The 15,954-nt window shown below is 45.7% G+C and overlaps 1 protein-coding gene across 5 annotated transcripts in view; it reads right to left on the bottom strand.

The window, feature by feature from the left end:
• Positions 1-132: 132 nt before the first annotated feature.
• Cryz (crystallin zeta) overlaps positions 133-15,954 on the bottom strand; it is a 20,754-nt gene continuing 4,932 nt past the window's right edge. For 4 of the 5 annotated variants that reach the window (XM_057793488.1, XM_057793486.1, XM_057793487.1 and 1 more), the window contains 8 exons: positions 14,215-14,338; positions 11,033-11,185; positions 8,685-8,848; positions 6,942-6,993; positions 4,354-4,503; positions 1,757-1,858; positions 1,573-1,668; positions 133-1,173 (listed from right to left, as the gene is read on the bottom strand). In XM_057793488.1, the coding sequence (XP_057649471.1) occupies positions 1,012-1,173; positions 1,573-1,668; positions 1,757-1,858; positions 4,354-4,503; positions 6,942-6,993; positions 8,685-8,848; positions 11,033-11,185; positions 14,215-14,325 (990 nt within the window). In that variant the 5' untranslated portion in view covers positions 14,326-14,338 and the 3' untranslated portion in view covers positions 133-1,011. Of the gene's footprint in view, positions 1,174-1,572; positions 1,669-1,756; positions 1,859-4,353; positions 4,504-6,941; positions 6,994-8,684; positions 8,849-11,032; positions 11,186-13,075; positions 13,161-14,214; positions 14,339-15,954 lie in introns of those variants that run through there. The other variant, XM_057793489.1, reaches the window with a different exon arrangement.

Raw genomic sequence — 15,954 nt, 5'->3', positions numbered from 1 at the left:
TCTAAAAGGCCGTCCTTTTATTTAGTCTAAACGAATCACAGCGTAGAACAGGCCTACTAAGCAGCCACAAGGTCGGGAACAATGCAGAAATGAGGCTTATGCCCCATGAAAAAGATAGGCGCAGGCTTCAGTGTTCTACAGAATTTATTCCAGGTTACAAAACCATGAGAACTAAAGCAGACCTTGCCCATGTGCGAAATGTGTGAACTTACAATTTTAGGTGAAATTACGTCAAATTATATGACTCGTGTCACACGCTCAGGAAACCCTAAAGAACCATGAGGCATTTAATGGAGGACTGCACTGAACACCACAGACCTAGATAAGGTTGCTGACCTCCCGGAACGTGGCTGGTGACCAGCGCTCATTGAGTTGTCAGCGTTTTCGGGAATGTGAGGAAAACAGACTGACAGCGTCCCCAGCGTTACTCATGTTCGCCCTTCCCAGAGGCTGAGAGGATGTTCATTTTAGAAGTATGTTTTTCAGCCCAGAAAGCCTGCAGAGTCCAAACAGTCACCGCCGTTCAGAGGACTGGTGACTCTTAATAAAGGTAGGTAGGCTTGGAAGTCCAAGCAGATTTATAGTCTTATTTTGAATTAGTACATTTTAGGCAAAGGCATGAAGTTAAAGAATTAAGAAGTTCTGAAATGAAGTTGTGTGGCAGTCCAGGACTATTATCCTGGCACTCAGAAAGTTGAGACAGAAGGATTGCCATGAGTTCAATGCCAGCATGAACTGCAGAGCAAGATTCTGTCTCAAAACAAAATAGAAACACTAAACCAAACAAAGAAAACAAAGAGAGAGAAGCAAAAACAGTTTTGAGATGCATGCTAACACCACGCAAGACTACATACTGCTGTCTGCTATGGTGTTACTCCACTGTCTACTCCCTAAATTAGTGTTTTTAATACATGAAACTCAATGAAATGAACGCTGATTAAAGATGGTATCAGAAAGACTTGGGAGTGAAGATGTCACAGTGGCACAGGGCATCCCAGAAAGAATTGGTCATCATAAGAGAAGAATCATTTTCCCGGTCTTCCCACTGCTATGGATGATGTCTTCATGGGCCTGGACCACTTTCTCCAAAGGGTACTCAGAACCTATCACGGGTTTCACCCAACCTTTTTCCATTCCTGTTTGGAGGATGCCTGCAAACTGCTGAAGTTCCTCCTAGGGGAGAGAGAGAAAAATAATTTAAAATTGTGTTTTATTGTCATTTGTTTCTCAGCAAGGACCACAGGACTTGCATTTGGTTGGATATCTAGAGCCATTCCAGAAAAGTCCTCCGGCAAATGTGCAGGATTTGGCACTTTGTCCAGAACTACCTTTTAATTCTCTGTCAATCACACATCCTGGGACAGTGTTAGTATATGAAATACTGTCTTGAAATAGCTATGACTAGTATGCCCTCTCCCAAACACAGACTGAATTACATGGCACCATCTAGTGACTGGTATCTACTGCTCTAGTCGGGTCACCAAGCTCAACAACTACTTCTACTGTCAATCTGCTGATAGACACATTTCCCAGTGTTTAAGTTAGCAACATCAGAACCACGTCCATCTGTACCTTGGTGGATGAAAAGAGAGAAACTCCAATTATGCTCGTCTCCTTTGCCATGGTGTCCCTTGGGTTTATCTCAATAGTGCCTCGACAGCCAACAACCTGTCGTGAAAACATCGGGCCCATAGTGAAGATTACTGTGAATGGGGCAAACGGCAGGCAACTCAAAGCGATGAGGAACAGTACTTACGATTATCCGCCCTCCACGGGACAGGAGCTTCAAGTCATTACTCAGGTTCACATTCGCCAGCATCTCAATAACCACATCAACACCCTCGTCACCAACAGCTTTCTGCACAATAAAAGGAAGAAGATAAAGGTGAGCTGCTGTGAAACCGCTTCTCCGGCAGCGTGTTCCACAGAAATGCCTTTGAGATGGCATGTAAATGCTACGTTTTTAGGACTAACAATGGCTGCTTTAGAATGATCTAATTACAAGGCAATGATGCTGTGCCAAGCAAGCAGCCGCCCTGTGCAGTGTGAAGACTAAGAAGCCCTGGATAAATGGCCATAATGAGATGAAATCTGATGAATTCTTTGTGTGTGTGTAGTCAGCATGAATATAAAATACTTGGCTGTGGGATAATGCTCTTGTACACTGTAAAGATTTGTCACTCATACTGGTTTAATGAAATGCTGACTGGCCAGTAGCCAGGCAGGAAGTATAGGAGAGGTAACCAGACTAGGAGAATTCTGGGAAGAGGAAAGGCAGAGAGTCAATCAGTCACCAGCCAGATGCAGAGGAAGCAGGATGAGAATGCACCACTGAGAGAAGATACTAAGTCACGTGGCTAAACACAGACAAGAATTATGAGTTAATTTAAGTTGTAAGAGATAGCTAACAATAAGCCTGAGCTAATAGACCTGTTTATAATTAATATAAGCCTCTGTGCATTTCTTTGGGAATGAACAGCTGCAGGTCAGGGTGGGACAGAAACTTCCATTTACAATACCTTTTTCTTAGTTAAAATTTTCCTATTATGAAAAAATGTTTACAGAGAGTAAACAATAAATCAAAGCTTCCCAAACCCTAGGGGTCTCCCATTTTTAACAAAACAAACAAACAAACAAAAAGAAGTAAATAAGTAAGTACTAGCTACTTGGCCTTTCAGGGTGTGTGTGTGCGCGCGCGTGTGCACATGCATATTTATATTTGTGTGTGCAAATATGTATGCATAAGTGGATACCTGTGCATCTGGGCTGAGGAGGGGCCGTAGTACGTTTCTGTGGGTGGGGTACGTATTCAGTGTTGCACTAGTGGTTTATCACTTGTTTGCTATACTAATTCTCTTTGTCTGCACTGTAGGGTATTGGTTCTTCATGTTCAAAATGGTTCTTGAAGAACCAGCAATATTATAGTTAGTTATCTTATATTACATTTGTTTTATTTTGTCTTAACAGAAATGAATACTTAAATCAAGCATTGGGTAGAATGGATGCAACACACTTAAAGCCAGGGGTTGGGGAAGAGAATACCACAAGCACAGCTCTCATGTAAGGCTTGAGTACCACGTTAGCAGACCTAAGTCATGAGTCACAGAATGAAAAAGTTAGAGTTGAATTGCCTACACTGGTCAGAGAAAGTGGCCCAGAGGATGAAAGGGAGATCCCTAAACACAAAAAGGAAGGTGAGGAAAAGCTACACCCAAGACCTTTGGGGAGACCTCTGCCTCCTCAGCCACAGCTTTGTAGGGGAGGGCAATGCAAACTGTTCCAAACTGAGCATCTGAACTGCATGCCACAGAAAGGGCTATGCGTTTTCCTTTGTTTTATTTTTGGGTGTTCATAATTCAATGCTTTAAGTACTAGAAGCTCAATAAGAACAGGGGGGTCAAAATTCCTCTTTGAACAGCGATTTATTCTAGTTATTTCTTCATTTATTTAAAGGAACAAATATCTCTGGGAGCAATAGAAGACAGAGGGGCTCTGAGCTCAGTTACAAGTATCAAGGCTGAGGAAACAGAGGCTTAAGCACCGGGTAACAAGGACTTGGCAGAGCTTTCAGGGGCGAAACTGGCAGAGTAATCTGGGCAACCTGGAGGGCAGCAGGAAGAACGTGATTTAAAACTGGCATAATCAGGGCTGGTCAGGGAGAAGGCTGGGGTGAACCGTGGGCTACACAGGCTTCTCCAGATCCATCTCCATGGGGGAAAAAAGGTGTAACCCTGAGTTGGAGGCAGAGATTCATAGACCCCAGTTCACTGGCCAGCCAGTCTACAGGACATGGTGAGCTTTGGGTCCACTGCAGCCTGTGCCAGATTATAAGGTGAAGGTCAGCAGAGAATGACACCAGGGCCCAAAGGAATAGAACTCAGCAGAGACAACAGAGGGCATTCAGACACAGTGTGTGACAGCACGAGAGGAAGGAGGCTAAAATGATGTCCGTGTGTAGCAAGACAGCCAGCTTCAAGGAGACACAGTCAAGGTCTCATGCTCCTGAGGATGAAGACAGACACAAGACCGGCCTCGTGACAAAGACTCACCTCTGACCCCTGAGATACATCCTCCAAAGACATCAAATGACACAAAAGCAGAACTACATTGTGAAGGAGGAAGGGAGGGAACAGTGCTGGGATTAAAGGCGTGCGCCACCACCGCCCGGCAAGCCTGTGCCTTTTAAGTCAACTAAAACACACATGGGATGAGAGCAGTACAGATATGAAAATGGAAGCAATCTTATTTATTAAGCAAGATTTTATTTATTCATTAAAAGGGTAGTAGTTAAAATAACTTAAGTAAATCTCCAAGAAGCAATATTTGACTTATGTAAAACTTAGAAAACTTTACCTTGATTTTATCAATATAATTAACTTCCTTGTGGTCAAACACTTCATGAGCGCCATTTTGAAGAACAAGCTTTTTTCCTTCCTCAGAACCAGCGGTGCCCAAAACCTTTAAGCCATGAGCTCTGGCAATCTGGCATGTAGCCAATCCAACCTGGAAAAGAGAATACAAGCCTGATGTAACATATTCTCTGCGTTCCTGAAAAGCCTTTGATGACTCAGAAGTTAAGAGCATTGACTACTTTTCCAGAGGTCCTGAGGTCAGTTCCAGGAACCACACGGTGGCTCACAACCATCTACAATGAGATCTGATGCTCTCCTCTGGCGTGTCAGCAAAACATACAGACAGCACACTGTATACATAATACAAAAAAAATTTTTTTAAATGAAGAAGCTATGATCAGGAAGGCCAACAGGGTTGGGCAAGATAGAAAAAATAACTACTAGAAAAATGAGAGAAACTCACTAGAGCAGGAGAAATTCTAGCCTCCTGAGCTGAAATAGGTTTAAAGACTGTAAGGTCCATGGGGTGGACGAGGTTATGCAAGTCAGGCTATTGCAGGGATTCTATACTCTAACAGAGACAAGAACGCAGGACTCCACTAATGCAGGAGACAGCCAGCTCACTAGGTGAAAGCTGCACTAAGGGGTCATCACAATCGACTCCAATGATTGAAGTTTTCTACTAACACTCTGGCTCTAATAAAATCCCATTTTAGAGCAGAGACTTAGTGCAAACATACCATGTAACGCCCTCTGCTGATGGGTCTCTCAGTCTTCTGCGTGGTTCTGGCTGTTATTTCCTTGCCAATAATTAGACTCACAATATTTTCCAGGAGATTAGGCGCCATTATTTGCCAGTTATTTGTCTCCAACTTACTTTGCTAGCTAGCAGTAAAAGGAGGCACTCCCTACCAACACACTAGGACAATGGCTGTTTCGTAAATCCACGTCATCTTAAACCCACAACATAATCCCGCAGGAACGGGAATTAAGTGAGAACAGAGAGTACAGACAGAAGCCAGGGAAAGCCAGGGCTCTGTATCCCTCTGATAGGGCAGGAGGATCACAGGTGCTTCACACAGCGGGCTGTCAGCCCGTCCCAGCCAGCCAGGATTTAGCGGGCTCAACCAGCTCCGAAAACCAACAGTTTGGATTTACCTTTTAAAAAAGCAAACCAATCCCTCAGAAGCGATGGGGTTTTTTACAGGAGGGTGAAGGGAATAAAGAGATTTCCTTTAAACCCCTGTCTCTCCACTGTACCAAAATCTCTCCTCTCTACAGAGCGGCAGGCTCTGGGAAAGCCACAGCAATATAAACACATGTGCTTTTCAAACCTTCGGTTATTAGGTTAAATTTAAATTTCATCCAAACCAGCCTTTGGTGACGGTAATCAGTGAACTCAGCTGGTGTGCCTCCTCAAGCCACAGAGACACCTTGGGCTTTTTGATTAATCGTCTAATCTTTGAAGTCCCCAGGATTGATTTCTTTGAGGCATTCAGGAAGCTGGAGATGAAACAAGAAGTTCATCTCTAAAGAGACACAGAGTGCCCTGACTTCTTGAGTTACCTGGCACTTTTAGAGGCCAAGTCATGCTGTGCCCATGAGCTACCCAGAGCCCCCAGTACTGAGGGTTGACAAGCTCCCTGAAGGTGAGCCATTGCGTCCCAGGTCCTGGATTTTAACGACGTGAAATCTTCTCGCCAACATTTCCAAAGTCTCTCTGTGCTGGAGTTACCAAATCCCAAATGCACGACTCTGCTTTTCCCTCCATGCTCCTTGGAGACAGGCTGCAGGAAGCTCGCTGAGGAGGCTTCAACAGTGCTGTGCTTGGTGATTTCCTACAGGGGCTGAGGTTCTAGGTTCTGAATCTTTGCCCCACTAGACACTAACATTTGAAGCCTTGGGTTGTGGAGTTGAGGACACGGCTATATACCATGCACTCCTTGGATGTCATCACAGTGTGCATTGTGTTGGTGGGGCGGGGAGAGGAGGGCTGGACAGAAGAGAAGTTCACCACTGCCCACCATGTTATCAGGTGTCCTGCTGAATTTATTAAGCCAGAAATGCTACAGCATCAGCCATGAATTCACTCCGGGACTGCATCTCAAGAAGCTTTGCAGCATGAAAGGCCCGGGAGCGGGAGCATGACTATAAATTTGGCTCTTCAAAGTGACTTTACTGTGTACAATGTTAGCTTCGCAGCACAGAGAGGAGGGGTGCACCAGGCCTTGTCCCAGCTGAGGAGCTACTGGCAGCTGATGACGGCTAGGGGAGGAAGGGACAGTTTTCTGCAGCGTGTGGTCCTCCTGGGCCCACTGTGTTCCTGCAGACGGCTTCTCATCTAGGTATCACTGACTTTGGACCCAATGGGTTATTTTTAAAAGAAGAAGAGGAGAACATGAAGTTGGGAAAGTCATGTTGGAGGTGGGGGGTGGGGGTAAGATCAAACCCACTGAATGCAATGTATGAAACGCTCAAAGAATAACTTTTTAAAATTTAAAAAGTAAAAAGGTAGAGATTTCATGAACTATTACATGAGACCTGTAACTCCATGCTCACTTAAACAGACTTAGAAAGACAGATACTTACTCCTCCACTGGCCCCGTGAACCAGGACGCTTTCCCCAGCTCGCACCCGGGCACTGCGGAACAAAACAGGAGCATTCATTACGCTCTCCTTCGAGGCTAACCAAGAGCTGGTGTTTTCCATCATCATTGAGTGATTTCTACCCTTGCTCCAGCCAACGCTCAAAGAGCTACTGCATCCTGACATGGAGTCAAACATCCTCTTAACTCAAGGCTCAAAAGGATGGTTCCCAGAGTCAGGATGAATAGTTCTTCTATGCAATACCCACTCAAGAGATGCCACTGGGTATCTGTTTCCTGCCTCTGTCCATGTTGGATGCAGAAATCACACTGCAGTTCTTAGGCTACAGTCCGTGATGTTGGTGGAAATTCTGAACCAGAAGAACTAGAGTCCCTCATGCCCGGGTGTCCCCACAGAGAGTGTCCCAAGACAAGCGTTCTACAGCTCAGTCTTTATCCTGGGGTCCAGGGTTACCCAGGTAATAGCAGGTGGGCTGCTTTTGGCAGTGCTAAGAAAATGTCCTTGCCTCTCCACACCTCTGAAAATCTTGTGAATGTCCAGGCTTTTCGCCTGAGCCATGTAACTATGCTCTTTTAAACACCAACAGTTATCGTCACTGTATAAACCTGTGCTGTTTACTTGTTAACTCTTATGTCTTTTAATAACTCAACCCCAGTCGAGCTGTGTTCTGGATCTCACCCTTCATGAAGAATACCCAGCACCCATGTCCGATGTTCCCTTACTTTCATCCACTCTCTTCCATGTTCAACGGGAATAACCGGAGAAGTACCAGACACCAGGGCCACTGCTGCAGCAGTGACCACCCCCTTGGCTGCTGCTTCTCTTCAGCGCTCTGATTACCTTTGCCTGGTTCCATCTCACCACCAAAGAGTCTTAGATTGGGGGCTGGAGAGATGGCTCAGAGGTTAAGAACACTGGCTGCTCTTCCAGAGGTCCTGAGTTCAATTCCCACCAACCACATGGTGGCTCACAACCATCTGTACTGAGATCTGGCGCCCTCCTCTGGCGTGCGGGCATATATTGAGGCAGAATGTTGTATACATAATAAATAAATCTTAAAAAAAAAAAAGTCTTAATTGATCAGAAAACTTGACTCTCTTGAAATATTTGCCCAATGTATGTGGTGATTTGAAAAACTATGGCTCCCAAAGGGAGAGGCACTATGAGGAGGTGCGGCCTTGTTGGAGGAAGCGTGTCCCTGTGGGGTTGGGCTCTGAGGTCTCTTTTGTTTAAGCAGCCCTCGGTGTGACAGTCACTTCCTGTTGCCTGGGAGACGTAGCACTCTTAGCCGCAGCACCATGCCCGCCTGCGGCCATGCCCTCTGTCTTAGTGGCAGTGGACTGATGCTCTGAAACCATAGCAAACCCCCAATCACATGCTTCCCTGTGTAAGAGTTGCCATGGCCATCGTGGTTCTTCCCAGCAATAGCACAATGACTAAGACACAGAAAGATAGCTCAGGATCTTGTAACATGTCCCTCCTGATTCCCAGGTTTTGAGAAAATCATCTCTATTCGAGGGATTAATTCCCTCTTTCTTACTCAAAATGGTCAAACTCCTGCCCTCTCCATGACTGTCATGACCCCAAATAGGTTTCATGGCAAATGACAAGCAGCCACGGTACAAGCAAGAAACAGGTAGGGAGAGCCGCCTGCTTGGGCTGTGAAGGATGTTCCACACCTGTGGAACAGAGCCCTGCGGGCTGTGAGCAGCAGCGCCACCTCACCTGTGGAACAGAGCCCTGCAGGCTGTAAAGTATGGGATCCCAAGCGCAGCGCCCTGCTTGAAGTTCAGCGTCTCGGGCAGGGTGTAGACAGTGTGATCCGCTACCAGAGCAAACTCTGCATAACCGCCAGAAACTGTGCTGGAGCAGAAGACCCGGTCCCCTTTCTGAAAAAGAGATCACCGAGTGCATGCAGCCATGATTCCTATTAGGACAAGATGAACGAGACTTTTACAATGCCAACCTTACAGGAAGACAAGAAATACTCATTTATATATGGGCATCTCCAACTCGGCATCTCATGCACACAACTGAAACACTGAACGTCTATGCATGTTTTCTAAGTGGGAACTTAAAAAAGCAAGCATTAAAGGAGGCAGGGGAACAGGACTGTAGTTCTGCTGAGCACTTACTAAGCTGGGAGCCGTGGCCTTCTACATAACCACCACAGTGATCTAGGGAACATGCGCGCTCCATCATTGCCGACGGATGAGGAAACTGGAGTGCCCTTAAGTTCCAATTAAGATTGAAATAGCAGAGAGAGACAGAGTAGACCCCAGTTCCTCTCTCAGCAAGAAGCAAGGCCCCCTGGTAATGGCTACCTGCTACACCCCGGCCATAGGAAAGCACATGCTTTGGTAACATGTCCCATGTGTCTAGAGACATGGCTGACCACCCAACACCTGGCCTACATCTTTAGGGGAAAAAGGAGAGAGAGAGAGAGAGAGAGAGAGAGAGAGAGAGAGAGAGAGAGAGAGAGAGGAAGGGAGGAAGGAAGAAAGATAGACCCTAGAATAAACTACTGTGCAATGATGGCCCCCGTATACTCAACTGGCCCCCTTACAAAGAAATGAAAAGCCAACAGCACTGTGCTGCAGGGTGGATGTGAGAAGGCTTTGGAGGAAAACTGAGCACCAAAGGCCAGTGTGAGGGCAGTGCTGTTTGGGAATGAGCAAGGAAGACCAAGTAGATGAGCCCTGCTTTATGACTTGAAAACACGCCCTATTGATGTCCGTGTGGTTCGGACGTGAAGAACTCGCCGGAAGGAGAACACTGCTTTGGAGTCCTGAGGGGGATATCTATGGCAGCACATGTCTAAGAGGAGGGGAGGGAAAGGGAGACAGGCAATGGCAGAGCAAGAAAACATGGGAGGCAGGGCTGGGTGGGACTGAGAGGGTAGCAGGATTAAGGTGGCATTCACAGAGCAACGACGGCAAACAAGGATGCTTGGAGGAAGGGTAAGCTGCACAGGGAACCCAGAGTAAAAGCTGGGCTTGGCTTTTGCTGTCTAAGAAAACGTTAAGTGACTGAAAGTGTCAAGTGTCATTGGGAAGTTATGATAATGACATAGAAGGGCCCACTGACTCCGGGATTACTGGCATTAGCGAGAGAGTTTCAGAGATACTATGGGGGCAGATACCACATTGCTACAAGCCGAGAAGTGGAAAGCTGCAGGGATCTGCCCACTCCCTGCACAGGGGCACGCTAAGTTTCTCCAGTGAGGCCCCATTTTGGTGACTATGCTGCCAGAGCTGAGCAGGTCAAGGAAGTTGGAGGAGGGTAGGCGTAAGCATCCTCCAAAAACACGATCCATGCTGGGCAAGTCTTTTGGCAGAACAGTAACGACAGCCATGACCACAGCCCTGATCTCAACTCTGACACGGCAGAGAGATGCTGCACATGCTCGTGTTTTATTTATTCTCCAAAAGAGCTAGCCTTTCTTCTACTTTGTGAGAAGAAATGAAACAGTGTGAGAAGGGCCGGGCCGTCTGACACCCCTGTGTGTTCTGTCTGTGTGAGAAGGGCCGAGCCATCTGATACCCCTGTGTGTTCTGTCTGTGTGAGAAGAGCCGGGGCCGTCTGACATCCCTGTGGCGGAGCAAATGAATGTAGACAGATTATATAGATATATACAGCTTTAATAAGGAAATAGACTTACAGGACCACAGGTTCCCGCGGAGCACTGGAAAAGCAGAGCAAAAGAAAAAGGGCTGCTGGGCTCACGCCCGGCAGCTTTATCCATAAACATTAGCCCGAGGCGAACACGCCCCCAATGGGTGGGGCTATGTCCCTACACATCCCTATGTGTTTTCTTCACTCACAAGTTTCTATTAGACTAAACAGACCACAGCTCATCCACTGAGTCGTGATGACACCAAAATTACCCAGTATTGATTCCCAGCTGTGCTGACAAGCAAGGCCTCTGGATACGATATACTTTCTTCATGGCTAGGGGTCCCCCAACTAGCAGAAACTGTGCAACCAGTACCTTTGAAAGCCTTTAAAGCTATAATTAAATTTCAGAAGAATGCTACTAAGTCAAAATAGAAATCATCAAAAATGGAAGATACCTTGAAAGCAGATACATTGTCTCCAACAGATTCGATGACCCCCGCCACATCGGTGCCTGGAGTGTAGGGCAACATGGGTTTTCGGCTGTAGGTGCCAGAGCGAATGTAGGTCTCTACGGGGTTGACACCACAGGCGTGGACTTTGATTAGAACCTGTAATGACAATACAATTCAGGTCACACAGAGCATTGTGGCACTGCAGAGCTAGAAAAACTGAGGAAAATTTAAAAAAAAAAAAAAAAGCAAGACCCAACAAGCCTGTGCTTTCAACAAGTCTGCATTCTAAGTGTACATTAAGAAGTAAGGTAGACTGGCTTACACGCTATTCCAAACTCTCAGGAAACAATAAAAGACGCTCGGAGAGGCGTGTTTCAGCGAACTCTAGGTGTCCACAAGAGCGACTTCCTCTTCTTAGACATGTATGAGGAACACTATACCATGTGCCAGTAGTTGTTATGCCAACTTGGCACACACTGTAGTCATCTGAGAGCAGGGAACACCAACCGAGAAACTGTTTCCACACGATCTGACTGGAGACCAGCCCAGAAGGTAGTCTCTTAAATAGTGATGTGGGAGCTCAGCCCATTATGGGTGGTGCCATTCCTAAGCAGGTGGCCCTGAGTGCTATAGGAAAGCAGGAAGAGCAAGCCATGAAGAGCAAGCGAGTAAGCAGTGCCCTCCATGGCCTCTGCATCCGCTTCTGTCTTGAGGCTCCTGACCTGCTTGCATTTCTGCCCTCACTGCTTGTATGAGCTGTGATATGGTACAGGGAGTGCAATAGCCTCTCCTCCTCCCCAAGCTGCGTTTGATTACGATATTTTGTCCCAGCAATAGCAACCCTGAGACAAGTGGGCACCCGAGGATAGGTGATGGGCCTGACCCTGCTGGGTTTTGGGGGAATGTGGAAGGCACTGCTGCAGCTTGGTTTTGCTTCATTCAGGTTACTATACTTCTTGGAGTAAGACTTACCGTGATTTCACAAGAGCCCATAGCTCAGAAACTTTGAACTTTAAAAGAGGTTTTGAAGTTTTACACAGACTTTGGATTTTTAAAGAGACTGGAATTTTAGTGTTTGAATTTGTAAAGACTGTGGGGCTCTTAAGTTTGTAAAATATTTTATATTGTTATTAGCTTGTGATCTTGGGGATGAATGAGAAAGGAAAGGTTGTGGCTTACCAGGGATGTTGTTTATCAAATTGATAAGGGGTGAATTATGCTGGCTGGTTCTATGCCAACTCAGCGCAAGCTCTAGTCCTCTGAGAGGAGGGGAACCCAACAGAGGAACCGCCCCAACAAGACTGGGCTGTAGGCAGGTCTGTAGGGTATCTTCTTAATTAGTGACTGGTGTATGAGGGCCCAGTCCAGTGCTCGATACCATCCCAGGGCTGGTGGTCCTGGGGTCTATAATAAAGCAGGCTGAGCAAACCATGAGGAGCACACCAGTAAGCAGCGCCCTCCATGGTCTTTGCCGTCAGCTCCTGCCTTCAGGTTCCTTCTCGGTTACAGTTCTTACCCTCTCTGCTTTCAGTGATGAATCAGTCTATGCAAGTGTGAGTGAAATGAACCCTTTTCTTCCCAAGTAACTTTTGGTCAGGAAGGTTCGCCACAGCAACAGAAACCCCATGGACTCCCCCTCCGGAACTGTAAGATCCAGTAAGGTCATTTTCCTAGCAGTTGCCTTGGTCACGGTGTCTTTTCACGCAATAGAAAAGTAACTGAGACACCAGTCCTCCTTCACACATGAGGAGCCAAGGGACCAAGGTGGAAGCACAGAAAAGTGAGCCAAAGTACTTCAGTCACTTGCAGGCTTGGTCCAGCAAAACCTCCCCCAAAACCTTCTCTTTCCACGCAAGCTCCCTGCTAAAGTCCACGAAGCCCACAATGAAAGAGGCCTGGGTTCCCAAGTCGCTGGTGGAGGATGGCTCCCCACCAGCTCTGCAGGAATCGGGGCGCAATCTTCTGTTGGTGGACCACTGAGATTGTGAGGCTAGAAAGAAGTTGAGTTTGGGGGCTGGCGATGTAGACTATCAGCAGAATGCTTACCTAGTGTGTTGGAGTTCCTGGGTTCAAGCCCCCATAGTGCAGAAAAGCATGGTCTTCTTCAGAATACAGTGAGTATCTATCTCTGCTGTAAGAGTAAAGGGAGGTCTGACAGAAGGACTTAACAAACAGGTAGAAACTCTGTAGGACTAGGGAGGGGTTATTTTCAGGTTCAAGGAATGTGTACAATGATGGAAAGAGAGTCTTGTGAAGAAACTGGATAAACTTAAGGCTGCTACAGTCTGCTGAGAGGGCAATAAGGAATGAACCTGGAAAGATGAGCTATGGATAAGCTGAAAAAATTTTTTTTCTTCTAAGGTTTTCTAAGGATATTAGACTAGTGGTATGGAATGCACCTTGATATACATATACATACATGCATATATATGCACAATTTGAATCAAAAAATATTGCTAAAAATCAGATCACTAGAGACAATAAAATCCTATAACTGAATAACTGAATTCTCTTAATAATGTAGAGGGGAAATTACTTTTCCACCATGTGAAAAATAAAAATCAGGGAGGTTCATGATAACAAACATGTTCAGAATTCTCAAGACGACACTGAAACCCCATTACTAGACACAAAGGTGATGTCCAGCCTTAGAAATGTTGTGGTAGCATCATATGAGGCTGCTTGTTCGTCCCAACTGCCCAGAACCTAAATAACCACACAGAAACTGTATTAATTAAATCACTGCTTGGCTCTAACTTCTTCTTCGATAGCTCTTGCATCTTAATTTAACCCATTTCTATTATTCTGTGTATAGCCATGAGGCTTTGGCTTATAGGGTAAAGTTCCAGCATCTGTCTCCGGTGGAGCTACATGGCGTCTCTCTGACTCCGCCCTTCTTTCTCCCAGCATTCAGTTTAGTTTTTCCCTACCTACCTAAGTTCTGCCCTATCAAAAGCCAAGGCAGTCTCTTTATTCACCAATGGTATTCACAGCACACAGAGGGGAATCCCACATCAGTGGTAGCCAGGGTCATTCCTTTTCAATGTCTACTTCAGTAATTATCATGTGCATTACTTTGTCAGGATTCACAGAGACAGTTAAACAGCATCCTAGTCCAGCACCTTTGTAGATTGCTGTGCATCTGCTCAGAGCAAGCATCACCTGCAGGGAATGGTTATCCTCACCTGATGGTCTTTGGGGACAGGAACGGCCACGTTGGCCTGGAGTTTCAGCACTTCAGGTCCACCAAACTCAAACACTCGAACAGCCCTCATCAACTTCTGTCCAGTTGCCATGGTGGCCTAGAGACTAAGACAACATTAATATATTATCACATTGTACCCAGGCTGCCACTGTTTTCTCTCCCCCAGAGAGGACAGATTAAACAAAGTTTCATCAGCAGTTTACACCAGAAGCTTCCCACTGATCCCCTCTCACATCCAAGGACCTTTCATCCTGAAAATCCTTCAGCTACAAAGCAAAATCCGCCATACCACTTCCAGTGGGGTTTAGTGCCTTCAACAACACACAACAAAAACGTCTGGAAAACATAGCAAGATACCATATCTGATGGCTTTTGTTTGTTTGTTTAGATTGGGTTGTGGTGTCTTAAAAATCTTACAAACATTAGATTTAGGAATTTTCAGTCAGATTATGAAATGCTAAAAGTCCAGAGGAAAAAAGGAATAAATATTTATGCCTAGCCTTAACAAGTTAGCCTTTAAATAACCTAAAATATTATAGCCATAACTGAAGCCTTTTGCACTCATGCTCCAGCCAGCTCGAGCCACACTTTGAAGAATTGGTTAGTACCATAAATCCAATGCTAGTAACTGCCCGGTGTGTTTATGTGCATTCAAGAGTAATGTGTGCAATTAGTTTATATTTACTAACTTTATTTATTTTGAATTGTACTAAATTTTGGTATTTCCTTTTCCCTTTTAGCACCCAGCTTTTGAAATTCATCAGGTTATGGAAACATTAGACTTCCTGTAGCTTTCTATTACATTTGCTTATACGCGTGTGTGCGTACGTAAAAGAAGGTGTAGGCACATGCAGGGCAGAGTCATGTACGAAGAACAGCCAAGAGCCAGTTCTTTCCTTCCACCCTGTGGGTCCCGGGGATCAAAATGAGGTGGTTAGCGTTGGTGGCAAGTGCCTTTACCCACAGAATCATCTCTCACAGCCCTCTGTCGTTCACTGTAGCGAAAACAGAAAGAAAATTTAAACCTAGAAAACAGTGCGGTTGTTTATACATTACAAAGGTCCGGGTAACCTTTCTGCCCTCCTGTTATTATTAAAAGGAAGAAAAATCCCAGTTAAAAATAAACTCTAAGAAAAGCAAGGTTAGTTAACGAATAAAATTATGTAACTGGGAACACCAAAGGGGTAGAGAAGTAATGAACGGGTTTAGTTATAGCCCCATAACTTTAACTGCGCCTTTTCATAATTTCTTTAAATAAATCCAATCAAATAGATTCTGCTATGACCTGGGAGGTTTTGCTAGCTGGAAGAAGAATCACATCCCCCAAACACCAGGAATATCAGAGAAGCAATCCTCTGAACCTGAGAAAAACAAATGCCGAGTTTTCTATCCAGTCCAGAAAAGAAGTCAAGCAAAACACTAATACCACGCATGCACTGGTGGTTGTTCACTCAACAGACACGTTTTCAATATTAAATGTGAGTGTGGCCAAACTCTCCCTGGAGAGATGTAAACAATTACCCCACCTCGTTATGGGGCCTCAGCATAAGCCACGTCTGACGGAGGGCTCGCGTGCGATTGCAAAATGACTTACAGAGCGTGGGCGAAGGGTTTCTTAGAGTGTGGGTGAGGGGTTTCTTAAGAGCATGGGTGAGGGGTTTCGTACAAGAGCTCAGATGACTGACTGCACACCAACCACACCACTGGAAAGTCCCACCCA

Source organism: Chionomys nivalis, chromosome 18, assembly GCF_950005125.1.
Source record: "Chionomys nivalis chromosome 18, mChiNiv1.1, whole genome shotgun sequence".
Taxonomy (NCBI): Eukaryota; Metazoa; Chordata; class Mammalia; order Rodentia; family Cricetidae; genus Chionomys; species Chionomys nivalis.
Note: the sequence above shows the minus strand (reverse complement) of the source record. Positions and strands in the feature narration are given on the sequence as shown.